Raw genomic sequence first — 17,916 nt, 5'->3', positions numbered from 1 at the left:
ACGGAGAAGCAGTCTCCGGTCAGGGAGCCAGCATCATCGCGAACAAGCAAACCTCCCGGAGCCATCCACCATGGCAACACTCGCTGCAGAAAAGCAGGGCACAGCATCTCAGACGTATCGCAGGTCCTGATCCCACCTGACCGCAGAGCACAGGAACCACAGGACCACCCGGCTCGCTGCCTCAGCAAGAAGTCCTGTTCCCCGCCCCGTCAGCTCCGCAGATGCTGATGTTAACAAAGAGACACAGCCTTGGGTCATCAGCGGGGCACAAGGCTGCCGGCGGAGACTGTGGCGCGCCAGTGGCCAGAGCAGCAGGGAAAGCTGCCCAGGGCCCCTCCTGTGTTCCCGGGGAGGCGGCGGTGGGTCAAAGCAGACCCGCCCCATGGACCCCGGCAGACAGCCAGTTGAGACAGGCGCTTCAGGGAAAGGGACGGATCACCTGGAGACAGGTGCACACAGCCCCCAGGCGAGCAGCGAACCCCCACGCCACAGAGGCACCTGCGGACCCTCGAGGGGGCGCCTGCAGGGAGGGGTGGAGCTGTCCACTGCGGCAGGCAGGCCCCTTCCCCCCGGCCGTGACCAACTGGAGGAGACAGGCTCTGAGTGGAGCCGGAGGTGGATTAAAAATGGACAGAACTGGGTCTGGCACGTGGAGATGAGACCGGTTCCTGCAGTGACCACAGAGCCCCAGATCTAGCCAGGAGGTTAAGGGCCACCACCCGGAGGGCAAAGGTAGGAAGGCAGCTATCAAAAAGCATGAGACCACTTTGTGTCTATGTCCCCTCCCCGGGAGGCTCGGGAGGGGGCTCCCCAGGCATCTGCTCTGCCAGTCAGGGGCGCAGTGAAAACACAGGACACCACAACGGACGGCGTCTCCCACGACTGGGACCTCTCCCAGCATTTGCCTCACTGTCATTCTCTTGGTGCAGGTGCTGACCACACCCCTCGTGTCCCCACAGCCAGTTTGCAAAGCAGAACATCCACCGTCACTGGGGAGCACACAGAAGGGCTCGCCGAGCGCAGCCTCCCCCCCACAGCCCCGAGCTGGGATCACACGCCCTTGGCAGGGCCACCTTCTCTGGCCCTTGTCAAGTGAGCAGCTGCCACACATGAGGAATTCTGTGCGCTGGCCTGCGTTTCATCGCCTGGCGTCCCCACTAGGCCTCCCTGGCCACCGTCTCTGGCCTCTCTGAGCGCATCTCAGAGCCAGGCCTTGACCCGACAGCCTGGGCCCCTCCAGCCTGCTCCCAAATCTCCCCGTGCCACTAACACCACAGCTCGGGGACAGGTGCCTCCCCTGTGGGCCAGCCCTGTTACCTACAGGACATGGCCCCCTGCCCCCACCTAGGGTACACTCCCCATCTGCACACGTATTTGTTACATAAACCGTTAGCTGCATGCATGCACCAGAGTGATGCGGGCTGTGCTGACCAAAGGATCATCTTGAATTTCACGATCACTGAAAAATTTCGAGATAAATAACCTAACCCCAAGACGACCCTTTAAAAACCACAGGCCACTGCTGAGGGTGGGCCACACCTTGAAGGCCAAAGGTAAGAGGAACGTGGGAGGGCCAAACAGGGACCCCGAGCTGTGCGGGCCCCTGAGTGGGTGGGAAGCATCTGGAGACCACCTGGAGACAGCAGACCCCGAGGTGACTCCGGAGTGCAGAGGGCCAGGCAGGCACTGCTCCTAGAGTTTACAGAGCCCCGAGGCGAAGCCTGCCACTGCCCACAGTTACCAGGAAGGACACGGTGCACAGAGGCTGACACACGGCCAGGAGTGACTGTCACGTTCCAAACAGGCATGAACTCCAGCTCCCACTGAGCCATCCCCAGATCCTGGGGGGGGGGGGGGGGGGGGGGGGGGGGCTGGAATGGGCCTTGGGGGGTCCCGTGGCTTCAGTGCTGCTGGGCTTGTTGAGAGCAGATAGATGGCCTCAGGACAAGGGGACTCGGGATAAGGACCCAGTGACAAATCCTGGGGAGTCAGGAAGTGCACACACTGCAGGGCTGCAAGAGGGGTGTGAGCAGACTGTTGAGACAGACGGACTTGGATGTGAGATCCAGACAGCGGCAGAGACCCTGGCCTCTGGCCGGACACAAGGTCGGGAAAGAGTCAGTGCTGCAGGAGGGAGCCGGGAACACCGGGCTCTGAGGGGCGCTTGGACCATTAGAGTCAACCGGAGGCCTCTGGAGAGGCTCATGCAGGCGGCCAGCACCCACCTGCTAGAGGAAGCGCAAGGTGACCCCAGCCCTTAAAATAAAAATTGCAAGAAAACAGGGACCGCCCTTCTGAGATCTTCCCGTCCTCTTCGATTCCTTCCTCCCACCTTCGGGGAGAGACCCCAAACGTGAACAAGGAGTCCGCTGCGGTGTCATCTGTCAAGGTGACCAAGCAGTCCTCTGTCCTCATCTGCCAGGGGGCTGGGCCCCCTCCCACGTGTAGCCAGCAGCTGAGGGCAGCCGGTCCCCCAGCCCGGCTCCCCTTTCCTCCTGGGAAGCCCCCTCCCCATGTCTACACTGCAGCTCTGTCCCGGCAGGAGGGCTCTAACCAACCACAGTCAGGGTATCTCAGAGGCATCCTCACCAACAAAGCTGGTGCCCACACTGCACATCCAGATGCCCTGCGGGGCCATTCATCCAGCCAGAAGACCACCATCCCCGCCCTGCGCAGGGGAGCCCTCAAACAGGTTTCTGGAGACAGGATCTTTGGAGAGAAGGCACACTTGGGGAAGATTGGGTAGGGGCACCTGCCTGGGGAGCCCCAGGGCTCCCCCCTCCACGGCAACCACTGGGACCAGAAGTCCCCACGTCTTCCCACAGTCTTTCCCACGTCTTTCTCACATGTCCAGCCCATCTGATGACGCAAACCCACCAGTCTGGAGATTTTCCCGGGATTCAGGATTTTTAACTCTCCCCAGGAACTATCTGAGCTCGTGGCCGCAGGTGCGCCAGAAATGGTGGCCACGTGGATTAGCACCTACTGTGCAGAAATGAGGAGGGAGGTGGGCTCAAGTCACCGTGAGCCCCCCTGGGATGAAGGCCACGAGTGGAGGGGAGAGGAGGCATCACCGGCCACGCTGAGCGGAGACCCCACCCATCCTGGGGTCGCCTCCAAAGAGGCCTGGGCCGGGCCAGGGGCGCTCATAGTGGGCCCACGGAGACAGCTCCCACAGGAAAGAGACGGCCACAGCCATCCGGCAGGCCCTCTGGGACAACACCTGCACAGGTGAGCACTATCCAGCCCAGACAGAACTGCCCGCAGTGAGGCAGGCCACGCCTGGGCGGCCCAGTGAGCCGGAGGCTTCTCCCAAGAAAGGTGGCGCAGTCTGCATGCACGTGGCTGTACCCGGCCCAGGGTCATGCTCAGGCTTTAGGAGGCAGGCGGTGACACAGGAAAGAAGCTGCTGGATGTATCTCATCCCAGAGAGCCCGCATTCTCGGTGGGGGTGGGGGGTGGGGGCTTTGGAAGGGGGAGTAACACACACCAAAATAACCAAAAATAATTCTGTGCCTATTGAGACAGCACCTCAAAATTTAGCCAGTCACTGCACACCCCATACCCCGGGGTCACTGCCCCCATAGCCCGGGGTCACTGCACCCCCACCTCGTAGTCACTGTACCCCCATGCCCTGGGGTCACTACCCCCCCACCTCGTGGTCACTGCCCCCCCCATGCCCCGGGGTCACTGCTCCCCCCCCATCCAGAAGAATCAGGTCCAGGGTCCTGGGAACAGAGAAGGATCCAGGGAGGATGCAGACACGGGCCCACCCCTCGCCCCACGCATGGGGGAGCACAGGACGTGAGCCCCAGAAGCATGGCCTGGCCCTGCCTGGACTGCACTCACAGAGCACACAGAGGGGAGGGGACACAGGCATCCCGCCCCTGGTCACTCGTGCCCACGCTCGAACCTCTCACCTGACCCCCCACCCAGGCAAAGCCCAAGTGGGCTCACTTCATGGGCAGTCACCCCGTGAGGTCACCCGAGGTCATGGAGCCAAAGGGCCCTGGGCCCCGTGTCCTTCAGGACAGAACTCGGTACTACTAATTAATATAAGTATGCCCTGCGAGCGCCTCCAAGCGTGTGCCCATGTGTGTGCAGGTGGGTGTCTTTGTGTGTGTGAACATGGACAAGTGTGAGGACGTGCATGGCACATGCATGTCTGAGTGTATGTGCACTTGGTAAGTGTGTGTGTGCACGTGTGTACTGTGAGTTTGTGCACGTGTGGGTGTGTACTGAGGGTGGGTGCGTGTGTGTGGGTGTGTACGTGTGCATATGTGTGAGTGTGTGCACATGTACGAGTGTGTGCACGTGTGCCAGACCTGGGGCTGCACATGACCAGCACCACCAGGTGTGCAAGGTCCCTTCTGCCGGCCTGCTCAGCCCCTCGGTGCAAACCCAGGTGCCTGCAGCAGGGGTCGTCACCCAGGCCACAGGGCCACCCCCCTCCCCCAACCACAACCGACAGGAAGTGGTGGGACACGCCCCGAGGACACTCCGTCTGGACAGATGGCCTGCCGCCAGCATCCGGGGCGTCTCTTCCAACATTCGGCCAAGACCAGACGCGGATTCACAGAGCCGGAGAAAACGCGCAGGTCCCAGGCCACCAGCAGCTGGTGGGGACCAGAGGTGGCTCTCATCCCACTGAACACTGGGCCACAACCAGCAGACCGAAAGGTGCCTGAAGACGTATCCGCTCCTACAGAGCCATGGAGCCACCCGGAGGAAACCGAGGCACGGGGGTAAGTCCCCTGCCCGAGGTCCCACAGCCGGGAACTGCACCCCACCCTCGCACAAGCCCACCACCCCGTCTGGGTTGGGAAGTGGAACAAGGATGGTTCTGGGCTCTGAGTCAGCAGGAACACAGCACAGTTACCTGTCCCCCAGGGCGCTGAGCCCTGGCCCTCCAGACGTCGGGGGTGGGGGACAAGAGAAGGGTATCGCCGAGAGCCTCCGGGTTCCGGAAAGGGCAGCTGGGCAGCATTCACAGCAGGTGGAGACAGTGGCAAGCAGACACTTCCCCACAGAACCCCACTCTGGTCTGGGCCAGGCAGCAGCCCCCACGCCCACTCATGTGACCCCTGCTCCCCACTGCACCCCAGGGGCCCCCAAACAGAAACCTGATCAGACCCCTCAGCTAAAAAGGCTTGAAGGGCGTTGGTGCTGTGTTCTGAAGAAACCGAACTGCTGGCGTGCCCTGCAGCACCCACCTGAGTCCTTCCGTGCCCACCTCCCTGGCTGAGCCCAGCCCAGCAGCCGCAGTGCCATCCATCCAGGATCTTGGCTGGAGCACTGGCCTCAGGAAGTCTCCCTGAGCCCTCCTTCCACCCTGTCCCCTCCATACGCCTGCGAAGGTCACACAAACTCCCCAGCACTGACCGCAGTCCCGGTTGGTGACCGGGGTCCCTTGCAGACTGCAAATCCTGGAGAGAGGACCTGTTCCTGTGGGCCCCCTCCCCCTTCCCCTCCCCGGGGGCTGGCACCCAGGCATGGATCGCAGCGCTATCCAGAGAAGGTGAGCGTGCCCAGTCTGTCCCCGGCGCCTCCACCGGTCCACCAGTGGGGCCAGACTCCAGCACACACACAGTTCCAGGGTCCTGGCACATGCTGGGGCAGCAAAAAAAGCATATGGGACCACCCTGAGGGGAGCAGGCCAGAGCCCTGGCCTGAAGCTGGGTGGGTACCATAGGCGTCCAGGCCCCTGCTTCTGGTCAGCAGATTCTGCTGCCCCCAGTGTGGGCCATCCCAGGTGCTTCTTCAGGTTAGGGCCCGGCGGGGAGGACAACACAAGTGAGTCTCCGAGGGACACGCCGGATTGTGGGGAGGGGACCCAGGGGTCAGGCAGGCTGTGAATCAGGTGTTCCCCGGGGAATGCCCACAGGACGCAGACCTGGAGGCGTGGGGGAGACACCCCTTGCCACCGGGAGCTCACAGAGTGCTCAGGGCTGTAAGCCTGCAGGTGGTGGGAAGCCCAAAGTGCTAAGAGCAGAGCCCCGCCCAGCCACCAGAGGCCTATGGAAAAGGGGTGCCGCTGAGGACAAGAAGGCTGTCATGGGGGCACTCCTCACCAAGGCAGAGAACCCCACTACCCCCCCCCCACGCCTTCACACAGCAGCAAGAGGACCCACCTGTCTTCCCCTTGCAGCCCCCACCCAGCAGCAAGGGGTCAGCCAAGACAGGTGGCTGCACCAGCAGGGGAGCAAACAGGTGACAGGGCCCAGCCAAGCTGGGGGAGGAGGAGGGAAGTACCAGTGGGGAGAGGGGCCAGCCCGGGCCTAGCTGGGGTGGGGGGGCAGGGGTTGGAGGCCAAGTCAAGGGGGTCCAGCAGGGGCAGTGCCCAGCTGGAGGAGGGGCCCTACTTGGTAAGGGCCCAGCTGTGACCAAAGGGCGGCAGGGGCGGGGCCTGTGGAGGGAGGGGCCGGGGAGCCAGTGCTGGGGCCGAACAAGGTGGCTGTGTGGGGAGGGGGGAGAGCCAGGGAGGGGAAGGGGAGGGGCCTTGGGGTGTGGCAGCAGGGGGGCCGGGGCAGCTGAGGGACCAGCAGGGGAGGGAAATGAGGGCAAGGGGAAGGGGGAGGGAGCACTGGCGGGGGAGGAGCTCGGAAGGGGGCGGGGCACAGGAAGGGACAGACTCCCCCCAGCAGGAGGAAGAGCCGGCCTGTGGGTGGTGGGCACGAGGCGCATCAGCAGCCTGGTGGCCTGGGCGCCCCCTTGCCAGCAGCACTAGGGTTCCCCCAAGAGCTCAGAGGAATTGGAGGAGGGACACAGGGGGATTCCAGCCAACTCCCACTTCGCCAGGACGAGGGGATGGTGGTTTCTGTGGTCCTATCAGAGGTTCAGAAGAGGGGGAGGGGTGCACTGAATAGATTTCACTTATGAGGATAGGCGACCGAGCAAAACCATTGTGCACAACACAGTGGACCCTGTGTGGGCCCACTACAGCAATCTTACCCCACCCTGGCCCAGAAGTGGGTGTTTGGGGTCCGTGGGGGGTAGGAAGCTGGGGCTGGCAGGCACGCAGAGCCCTCCAGTGGGGGCACCCTGAGCCAGCCTCTCTCCTCCAGGCACACCCCTCTCCCTGCCACCACCCCAAGGCCTCCACCTTGGCGTGCACACACACAGTCCCCAAGCGGCCACTCTGTCCTCGAGTCCCTGAGTGCCACCACCGGGAGCAGGGGGCACATGTGTCCTCTCCCCCTTCCCTCCTCCTCACCCCTCCCAGCACCCCAGGATCCACTCACCACCCCACCCCCATACCCCCACCTGGGCCCCAGGTCTCCAGGCAGACCTCAGGTGTTCTGGAACAAAATGCCTTCAATTCTGACACATTGCTCAGTTAAATAAAAACAAATTGCTTAGTTTAGATGCAACCAGTGGGCAGGGAGCAGGGGCACAAAGAAGGAAGGGGCTCCTCCTGGGGGCTGGGCTGGGTGGGGATAAAACCATGTCCCTAAACTCTTTCTGCCCTGAGGGCAGCAGCAGGCGCCCCTCTAGGGAAGGCGGTCTAGCACCAGCCCCAATGTCAACTGTGCAGTCGTGGCCTCCTGGGTCCTCTTAGCCTGGGCCAGCCTGGGTTCCACAGGGTCCCCACAGCACATGAGCCACATCCCAGAGCTCCGCACAGCAGGGCAGAACAGGGCTGCTGCAGGAAACCCCAGAGCCTCCCTGAGGAGGGGCAGAGGCTCTGGGAGCCCCCACGTGAACCCCTCAGTGCCCAGAGCAGCACTCCCCAGCACACAGAACACCCCATGCATGTGCAGTAAAGCCAACAGCCTGGCACAGACTGCCTCAGTCACCCCACCCCTGCACAGCCTCCTTTGGGCCTCCACCTCCAGCCCCCAGGGCTTCCGCTTGCCCCGAACAAGACCCCGAGGAATACAGGACCATCCACACGCGACCACCCTGCAGGGTAGCAGGGACACTGGAGAGCATCGGCAAGAAGCAGGGGACGCGCCTGACACATGGGGTCCCACCTTCCCCGCCCCGCCTCCAGGCCAGGCTGCCCAGCTGCCCCAGGACAGGTTGGTCCACACCTGGGGGACACCCAGGCCCTCACCAAAGTTTCTCTGCACCCTCCCCATCTGTTTGTCCACATCGCCACCACCACTAGTGTTTGTAGACTTGAACAGGAACATTCTGAAGGAGCCCAAACACAGTGGAAGCAGAAGACTCTGAATACGAGCTGTTCCAACAGATTTCCAACGGCGCCCCAGCCCTGCAGGTGGGGAAACTGAGGCCCTGGGATGGATGGGGGCGTGCGTTGCCCCGCTGCGGGAACCCCTGAGGATCCGGGCTCCCTGGATAGGCTCCCCTCCCCCACAGATGCAGGGGCCCCTCTCATCCTGGGGGCAGAGCTCCCTGTGCCCAAGGCACCTTTGCAGACTCTTTCCTCTCCCTGAATTCTCTAAAAGGAACAAGCGGAAGCTACGTAAAAAAAATTGTTTCAGAAAAAGACAATAGTACAGCTTTTCACTGAATCGACTGAACCTCGGGTACCCCAGAACCCTAGTGGCCCTGGCCCTGGGCCTGTCCAGGTCAGCTCGGGACCGGCACCACCGGGGGCTGACCTGGCCGCTGGGCCTCCCCTCTTGTGCTGGCAGGGAGGTTGTCGCGCTGGGGGGCCTGGCTGTGGGGGCCAGACAGCCAAGGGGGGGGGGGGGCTGCGGGGGAGGGGTTCAGGAGCACCTCCTGAGGCCGTCAAGCAAGGGCCACATGCTGCCCACGAGAGGCCAGAGGGAGGTGTGCTGGAGAGCCCTGTGGGAAGGAACCCCCTCCCCTCCCTGCGTGCAGGCAGCCCTCTGGCCCTCTTCCCTTTTCTCTGCCTTACCTCTGTCTCTGGCTTTCACCCCTACTTTCTTCCTCTCTCCTCCCCACCTCCACAAGCCCCTTCCTGGGCCCCCCCCCCCACCGCAGCCTCTCTGCCAGCTCCCTTCCCCCCTTCCCTCCTCCTCACCACCCCACCCCCCGCCACGTGCTGGCCTCTCTGGGCCTGAATGCAGGTCCAGCATTGCACTCACAGCCCCTCTGACCATGTGGGCCCCTGCATCCCCGTCGGGGACACCTCCCTCGGTCCCTGGGTGGTCCCTGCATCCCCATCCCTCGGTCCCTGGGTGGTGGATCCTGGTCCTGGGCACCCCCCCCCCCAGACTCCCCTGTCTGATTCCCTCACCTCCTCCTTCTTCCCAAGCTTGCTCTGTCCAGCTCCCCTCATCCCATCGCCCCCACCTCCTCCATCTGCCACATTCTGTCCCTGGATGGGCTCGCCCACCTCATCGGATTCCCCCACCCTCCTGCCAAAACGCCGCCAGAGACAGAAACAAAACCCTCCTTCGGGGCCCTCCAAGCCCCTGTGGGCTGGGCTGGGCTGCACTTCCCCCACCCCCCCACCCCTCCCCACCCCTGCCAGGCTCTGAAAGCCCCACACAGCAAAGACATCTGCCTCCAGGGTCCTGGGGCCCAGGGAGGAGCCCGGGGGGAAGCGGCAGCCTCCTTGTTCCCGCTAGTGTCTCACCAGTCCGCCCAGAAGGCAGTGACAAAGTTCAGGCGCTGCCAACCTGGGTCAGGCCAAGGCAGCGCGGGGGCGGCAAGGACCAAAGCCCCATTCGACCTTGGCAGACGTATCTTTCTAGACCAGAGACGGGTCCGTAATGGGTGCCAGAGTGACTGGAGAGGACCCAAATCCTCGTCCCCTCCCCACGTCCCTGGGGTGCTGCAGGCCGGGAGGGGGACTCTGCACGCGGTCCAGGCGCGCTGGAGAGGCGCCCAGAGCTGTGCGCACAGCCAGCAGGAGCCCTGCCCGCCCCGGAGCCGATCGCGCGCCCACTTTCGGTCCCTCCTGCGGGATGTGTGCCGCCAAAGAGCGGCAAACCGGGATCTGGCCCTGCTTGGCCGCTCCCCAGCTGCCTGACCTTGGGCCAATCCTTGCCCTCTCGACGCTCGCGTCTCCACGCCCCACACCCAGGGGCGCTTTGTGGACGGTAACTCGGAAAAGAGGCGGGCCCTCGCAGCCCCCCACTGCGTCCTCAGCTCGCTGAGTGACCTTGAACGCCCCCCCCCCCCCCACACACACACACACACACTCGGGGTGTCAGTTTCCCCACCTTCCCAGTCAGTTGATGCGCACCGGGCTTCCAGTGTCCCCAATCCCTCCCGGGCAGGTGTGCCCCAGACCGGACCAAGGGCGCGCGGCGGCACTTACCGTCCTCCAGAGACGCGGGCGCTTGGCGGGTACCAAGGTGGCCGTGACCACCAAGTGCGAGGCGGCCACCACGAGCCCGAAGCCGATGGCCAGCAGGCTGCGCACGGGCAGCAGGGCATAGGACACGAAGGTGACCAGCAGGAGCTGCCACACGCCCTGGTCGGCGGTCGCCGGCCCCGAAGCGGCGCCGGCGAGGGTCCCCGCGGGGCGGCCGAGCGCGAAGGGGCAGCACAGCAGCGCGAAGGTGAGGCTGAAGAGCAGCGCCAGCTGGCCGACCTGCTGCAGCTGGGGCACCTGCAGCGAGCGCACGTTGGTGACCACGAGCAACGCCAGGAAGAGCACGCAGTGCGCGGGGTGCGAGCCCCGGGCCAGGCCGGCCGCGGGCCCCGGCGCGCCCAGCAGCTCGGCCAGCGCCAGCGCGCCCGCCAGCCCGCTGAGCACCGCCAGCGCCTTCAGCGTAGCCGCCTGCTCCAGCCGCAGCGTGTAGCCGCGGAACAGCGCCTCCAGCTCGGGGCACGCGAACTCCTCGTCGCACGCCCGCAGCCCGCGCCGGCCGCCCGGCCGGGCCGCCCGCTCCGCGCCCCCGGGCTCGCCCGCGCCGCCTCCGCCTCCGCCGCCGCCTCCGCCTCGGCCGCGCGGCGCCCCCGCCATCTCAGCGCCATGCGGCGGCGGCCGGGGCGCCGGGGCGGGCGGGCGCGGGCGGGAGGCGCGGGGCGCGGCGGGCCGACTCGGGGCGCCGGCTGCCCCGCGCGCGCGCGCGCCCCGAGCGCGTCCCCGGCCGCCGCCGCGCCTGCGCACTGCGCCGCCCGCCCCGGGCCGCGGCGCTCCGGCGGCCGCGCTGCGACAGCCAGGCCGAGCGCTGAGCCGGGGGGCCGCGTGACCGGGGCGCCCCGCTGCGCGCCGAGCCTCAGTTTACCCCGCTGGGCCGTGTCTTGGGGCGTGGAGAATGCTAGCGTCGCGCGCTGAGCCCCGGGGGTGGGGGGTAGAAGGGGGGAGTTGGGGGGAGCCGGGGTTGGGGGCGTCTCCCCGCCCACTGTGTGAGTCCCGGGAGAAGTAGGCCCCTCCGCTCTAGAGGCGCCCTGGGGGCGCCCCGGGGCCTGCGACGCCCCCTCGCGGGACCCTCGCGCGGCGCGCTGGACGCGCGTCCCGTCCGGGCCGGGGGCTGCGAGCCCTGGTAGCCGCGGCCGTGGCCTCCTGGCTGCCCCGCGAGCCAGGCCAGAGTCCCGGCAGGCGATGAAGCTGTAGGTGCAGGGGTGGGGTGGGAAACGGCGCCCCGTAGGGGGGACGCTGCAAACAGACGTGATGGCGGCACGCATTCTCCCAGCAGGAGAAACGCGACCGTGGGTCCCACCCAACGACTCCCGTGCCACGGCTTCTGCTCACTCGGTCCAAGGGAAGGGGCTTGGTGCTCACACTCGCCCCAGGGCGGGTGCCTCCGTCCGCCCTCACACCCCAGGATGGGGTAAGCAGCTGGCTTCAGGAGGCTTGCGGAGAAGTAAAGGCTGTCGGCAAAACCCCTGACCCCTGCGTTATGCCCTGCTTGCTTCTCATCCACCCCTCCCTATGCGAGGACCAGGAACTGGGGGCCCCAGAAATCACAGAGCCCAGGAGGCTAGCCCTCTGCAGGGGTCCTTCCCAGGTGACTTCCAGACCCCAGGATGCGGTTGGTGTGGCCCAGGCACGGGTCTGTGTTAGAGGCACTACAGGGATTTCAGTCGGTCCTGGGGTGAGAGCCACTGGCCTGGCAGTGTGTTTTTGTATGGGCTCAAGATCTAGAACATGGGGCCATACGAAGTTGCCATTTTTGTTAATTGCACAAAGCAGTCACACGTCAGCTCTGATCATTGTAGAGATGGCACCTCAGGGTCTGCCCGGTCAGGAGCTCACACCATTGCATTCTCGACAGCTGGCATCAGCAGGTAGTCACATACTCGGTGGCCACCCCACCCCTCCTCCTGGACAGGCCTCCCCACGCAGGGCGCCTCCTCTGTGAAGCCCTCCTGACTCCCCCACCCCTGTACTGCTTCCCTGTGTGGGTCCCCAATCCCCCTAGGACCCTGTGCTCTATCTGATCACCTGGTCACTTGTCCTTGTCCCCTCTTGGACCTGGCAGCCCCCGGGGCAAGGGGAATCTGGAAGTCACCTGCCTACCCCTGTTCCTGGCTGGCCTGGCAAAGTGCCCATCTTCCTCATCTTGTCCCCACCTGTCCCCAGCAGTAGCACAGTCTGCGTGATCTTTCAGGCATCACCTATCAAGAGTACACTCTCTTGTTAAATGTATGGTGTAGTTTTATGTCCTAATGATCAGGAAAGGAAAGCTGAATAATGTCCAAAAGTTGGGCAAGCCACCCGAGAATGAAGGCATGAAGTGTCCTGGGGCCAAGTTCACAAGCCAACAGAGCCCCCTCCCTCACCAACACACCCACAAGATGATGTTGGCACCCACCTCTTTCCAAGAGCCCGCTCTCTGTTGGGGGCGGCAGAAAGAGGTTCCAAACAGGGACAGCACCCTTTGCTCACTGCCACAGGTGCGTGTCCTACTAAAGCACCCAGGGCCACCGGTCACTTTCCTGTCCGTCATCCAGTTTGCTCCGTGGCTGTCTGGAAAGGAGGAATCACGTCCTCATTTTGTCGCTGAAGAAGCAGAGGCCTAGAGAGGCTTGCACATTGCTGCCCGAGTCACAGAGACTGGAGGTGCCAGGGCCCCCAGGGAGCCTCCTACTGCATGCGGGGGGGCTGCTGGTCCCGTTTGCTGGGTTGAAAGACAAGGACTTAAGTGGGCAGTTTGCAGCCAGGGATGACGGGCAAGCTGTCTGAGACACAGTGCGGTGCCCACGCCCCGTGCCCTCGTGGGTGTCATCGGTTTAATCATGCGCTGAAGTCCTAACCCTGCGGTACCTGAGAATGTGACCTTCTTTGGGGCGAAGGTCATTACAGGTGTCCTTCAGACAAGGCCACACTGGAGTTGAGCAAGTCCTCCTCCAGTATGACTGGTGTCCGTATACAAAGGGGACATTTGGAGACAGACACATAGGGAGAAAGCCTGAAGGCAAATCACGCCGCCAGAAGCCAAGAAGCCACCAGAAGGCAGGAGCCTCCCCCCCGCCCCCCACCGCCCCTGCCACCAGCGCCTTCCCAGAGAACTCGGTCCTGAGACGCTGTGATCCCAGGCTCCCTCCCAGCCCCCACAGCCGTGAGAATAGATGTCTGGTGTCCAAGCCCGGAGGCGGCCCTGGTCCAGCAGCACGCCCAGCACGTGCCGTACCCTGGGTAATGCTGCCTGTTACGCAGGGTAAATATTGACCCATGGCAAAGTGGCCGTGCAGATGCAGTCGGGAAATTATGCTCCTCCCGTAAGCACCAGGGCCGCTCGGGAGGTGAGCAGAGTAACCCATGTGTGTGTGCTAACTCTGGCCCTCCTGCTCAGGTGGCTGACAGCCATCTCCCACCCAGCCAGCTCATCATTCAAGGCAGGACGCCAGCCTCCCATGCGTCCCTCTGACTTTCCATCGCTTACAAATCTGTCTCTTTGCATCTGAGCCTTGTGCTTCAGAGGAACCCCCTGAACTGGCCCGGATCGTGGGTGGGCATGGTGTGGCATGGGCCCAGCCTGGAGCCTGGCCCAGCGTCATGGCCTTCCCAGGGGCCGTGTGGTGTCCTGGCTAAGGGTGCAGACCTGTGCCATGCCGCCCAGCTGTGTGACTTTGGGCAGGTTACTGACCCTCTCTGTGCCTCATCTCCACACAACGAGGATGTAAGAGTGCCTTGCTCACAGGCGGTCGTGGGCTGAGAGCCCCGAAGCTGCCCCTTGTAAGCACGGAGTAGAGACAGCTGCTGGGCCTAACAAGTCGGTGTTCTGTGCCCGCAGGAACGGGCGGGTGTCACGCTAAGTCTTGGAGCCGAATGTCAGGTAAGCCAGCTTCTGTCGGGGAGTGTCCCCCAGCTCCTGGGACTTCTGCCGGAGCTCTGGTTTCCAGACGAGGTCTCTTCCGGGCTCCCACTCTGTACTTTGGGACAGAGTGTCCCCTGTGGGTCTGTGGGACACACTCGTGGAAATGCAGGCGAGTCAGGGAAGGGAAGAGGCGGCCGGTACTCAACAGGGAACCACACTCAGGAAAGCTGCATCCGTCGGATCCACTGGGGATACGAGAACCGCACAAGAGGCCCTGTTCGCTGTAAGAAGCCCTGACCTGGGGGCTCAGCCTCCCCATCCCCTGGCAGGCTGGTGGTGTGGGGACATGCGGAGCCCGTGAGCGTACCGTGCACGGTGAGTGGAAACCGTCAGAGGACCTGTTCGGGACGGACGGGACCCCAGCCCGAAAGTTAGTTCCCTCGCTGACAGCCGGATGGCTGACACTGGGCGGCAAGCGGCCGCAGCCTCAGACCCACGGCGCAGAGGCCCGCGGAGGCCCCAGCCTGACTCTGCAGCCTGGCCGAGGCCACAATGGGGAACGTGGCCCCGGGCGGCTGGGACCGAGGTTGAGGGGTTCCTCCGGCTAACGTCGGGGCTGCAGTTAGAAAGGCAGGTGGGTGATCACGGAGCCACATAGCACAAGTGGCAGGAGGGACTCACTAGCCTGCCGCTTCACACGTCACTGTCCCCATGCCTTGCCGGCCAGGAAGGCCAACTGGGCGGCCTCCCAGCCAGCTCCGCCACTTTCCTCCGTGGGGCCCTGTGTCACGGGTCCCGGGGACTTGGCACCCTCACCTCTGCGCCAGGGTCTCAGAGCGATGGGCACCAGATAACGGCAGCCCGCACGCCTGGTCCGCAGGGAGACCTGGCTGGCAGGGGGAGGTTTGTGTGATGGGCACATTGGCAATCACCTTGTCGCTAGGATTCGGCACAGAGCCGAATCCTGGCCCCTGGGAGAGGCCCCTGGGAGAGGCCTGGGCCAGCCCGGCAGTCCCCAGATAACACACGCTCAAAACCATGGCCAGCGCTCCCACAGAAAGCAGCCACAGGGCGTGTCCTCTGGCCAGCCCTCTGGGGTCGGGGGAGTGGGGTCAGGCTGGGCCATCTGTGACCACACCTGAATCCCCAGAATGGAGCGGGCCTCCCGGAGACGGCGGGCAGAAATGGGACCCCGAGCTCTGGAGGCCCAGAGCCACAGTCCCTGCACAACAAATCCAGACATGGGGCTGGTGGGACTGACCTCTTTTCCCAGGAGCCAGGGGTGGTGTGAGGTCCATGTCCTCCTGGATTCTGGCCGTGGACCAGGCAGAAGGTCTAATGGGCCCAGGCGTGAGGGCGTGCAAGGTGGAGGTCAGCAAGGGCAGAATGGGAGGTTCTGGATAACCCCAGCAGGGCAGACGCCAGCCACGGGCTACCCGGGAGGGTCTAGTGAGCCCCAGAGGGAGGTGGCAGTGGGTGGTCTCAGATGGAGAGATGCCTCCTTCCAGCCCCCCTGCGCCCACCCGGGAGCTCCAAGGCACAGCCTTCTTCCCGAATCTGACCACATCTCCCTCCAGAGGCCAAACCAAGTGTGTCCCCTTCCGGCTCCTCTGAACTGAGACTTCTTTGTACTAAATTGAGAAGCCGCTGGATTCCGGGCAGGCTCTTCCCGAGAGGGAGGGGACTCTCCACCAGGCCCTGGCCATGCGGGTGGGGTTGGGGGAGTCCGTCCCACCCTGAGCATCGTGCGAGAGCAGTTAGGACACACATGCCACTCTGAAGCTGCTCTGGCACCTGCCTGTTGATTTAGAGCCAGGTCCCCACTGCTCTCACAGGAAGGACACTGTGTGGTCCCACCTGGCATCTGGGGGAAATGTGGGGGGGGGGGGGGGGGTGCTGCACCAGGACCAAAGCCAGGCCAAGGGCTGTGAACTGGAAATTGTTTGAGGTCAGGAAGGACCTCCTGTCTGGGCTTGAGGCTGGTAGGGAAGGTGAGTGTAGGCTAACTGTCCTCCTCTCCAGGGCTCTGGCAGGGGCCAGAACCTTCCAGAACAGGCCCAGAAGGAGACCCCGCTGACAGGAATCATTGAGGGGGAGAGGTTGGGGGTTTTGGTCCCTCTCTCAGCACCCCTGCCATTAAGGACATAGGGCTCCAGCTTTCCTGGCTGTGGGTCCTGTGAGGACCCGCTGAGCCCAGAGACGGGCGCGTCCACCCTGGCAACTCCCTGGCCGTGCATGACAGAGACCTCTATGTTTCCATCAGGGGCTCTGGTCAGGCGCCCAGAAGCCAAGGCCACTGAGGGCAACCTCAAGAGACCCATGGTGCTGGGTTCTGAAAACACAGCGGTGACCCAGGCCCCAGCCTGCGCACCAGGAGTGCACAGCCCAGCAGAGAGAAAGAGGGGGACACAGCGACCCACTGGAGGGGACGAGGGGTGCCCCCCACGCTGGAGGCAGTGGGAGCCATGGGCAGCAAGCAGTGCCAGTGTGCCCCCCTCCCCGAACACAGCAGCCTCCCCCCCTCCGGCTGAATGAGGTCAGGACGGGACTCTCCATGAACCCCACTTCATGCGGTCCGCTTGCTCACTGGGAGCATTTGGGGTCCTAGTAGCTCAGGAAACAATGCTCTAGGATGCGCTCTCCTGGGGACCGTCCCCATTGCGGACAAAAGGCCAGTGGACAGGCGTGCGCCCTCGAACAGCGCGGACTGGGTGCCGGGAGTTCAGTGCATTGGGCTCAGTCGTCCTGGGGGGTCGGGGCGCTCACCCCGGACGGAGCCAGGAGAACCCAGGAAATAAGGCCTGCTCGCGAGAGCTGAATGCGGAGTCGGCTCTGACAGCTGCACCGAGAGGCAGGGAAGCTTCAGCCTGAGGATTTGCGCTAAAAATAGCATCGTTGGCTTGTGGGTAGAGAATTTGACCCAATTAGAGATTACCAGTTTCAGGAATTACTGGAAAAGAAATCTCATTAAATAGGTTAAATATAGGAGCCAGAGGCTGAGAAGGCCATCTGGGAGTCACAGGAAAACCAAAACCCGGGCAGGGTTGCCGGTGCGCGCCCGTCCCTGTCCCCGCGCAGGAGGGTGCTCAGCGGGGACACGTGAAGCAGAGCAGGCCGGGGGCGGGGCCAGGCGGGGTGTCCCGCCTCCTCTCGGCAGGTGGTGGGGTGGTGGGGAGGGCTGGCATTACCCTTGGGACCCCAGCCCAGCCCCCTGCTGGTTCTTCCCTGCCCCTCCGCAGTCTGCCTTCCAGACCCGGGACCCGCCCACCGGAACAGGGCCTCCTGGGCCTCCACTCAGCCCTCCGTCCGGCCTGCGGGCTCCTGCCAGGACCCGGGGCGCCCTCCCAGCTGCCCGCACCTTTTCCCTGAAAGTAGAGGAAGGGAGGGTCTTATCCGGTCCTCGCTCTGAAAAATCAGAGGCTTCCTTCTGCCCCCTGGGAGCGCTCCCCAGGCATGTTCCCAGCGCAGGCGCCCTGAGAAAAACCTAAGAAAATCATTGCTGTGTTCGAGGAACCCCTGCCCTGCACACCTGCCCAGCACCTCTACCCTACACCCCTGTCCAGCACCCCTGCCCTTCTTCCCTGCCATGCACCCCTGCCTTTCATCCCTGCCCTGTACTCCTGCCCTGTGCCCCTGCCCAGCACCCCTACCCTGCACCCCTGCCCAGCATCCCTGCCCTGCATCCCTGCCCTGCACACTTGCCCAGCACCCCTGTCCCTGTGCCCCAGCCCTCCTGGTGATACTTTGCTCCTGGACGTCCCTGCGTGGCCAAGGACCAAACCTCCGAACCTCCCCCACCCTGCAGAGTTCTGCCAGTTGAGGTGGC

At 64.1% G+C, this 17,916-nt stretch overlaps 1 protein-coding gene across 1 annotated transcript in view; it reads right to left on the bottom strand.

Moving 5' to 3' along the window:
• The window catches only part of ADCY1 (adenylate cyclase 1), a 113,118-nt gene extending 102,211 nt beyond the window's left edge, over nucleotides 1-10,907 (bottom strand). The window contains exon 1 of the mRNA XM_019450965.2: nucleotides 10,199-10,907. Within this exon, the coding sequence (XP_019306510.2) occupies nucleotides 10,199-10,849 (651 nt within the window). The 5' untranslated portion in view covers nucleotides 10,850-10,907. The remainder of the gene's footprint in view (nucleotides 1-10,198) is intronic.
• Between the last annotated feature and the right edge of the window lie 7,009 nt (nucleotides 10,908-17,916).

This window comes from Panthera pardus, unplaced genomic scaffold (genome assembly GCF_024362965.1).
Source record: "Panthera pardus isolate Hobbes unplaced genomic scaffold, ASM2436296v1 HiC_scaffold_8, whole genome shotgun sequence".
Taxonomy (NCBI): domain Eukaryota; kingdom Metazoa; phylum Chordata; class Mammalia; order Carnivora; family Felidae; genus Panthera; species Panthera pardus.
This window is presented reverse-complemented; position numbering and strand designations above follow the sequence as displayed.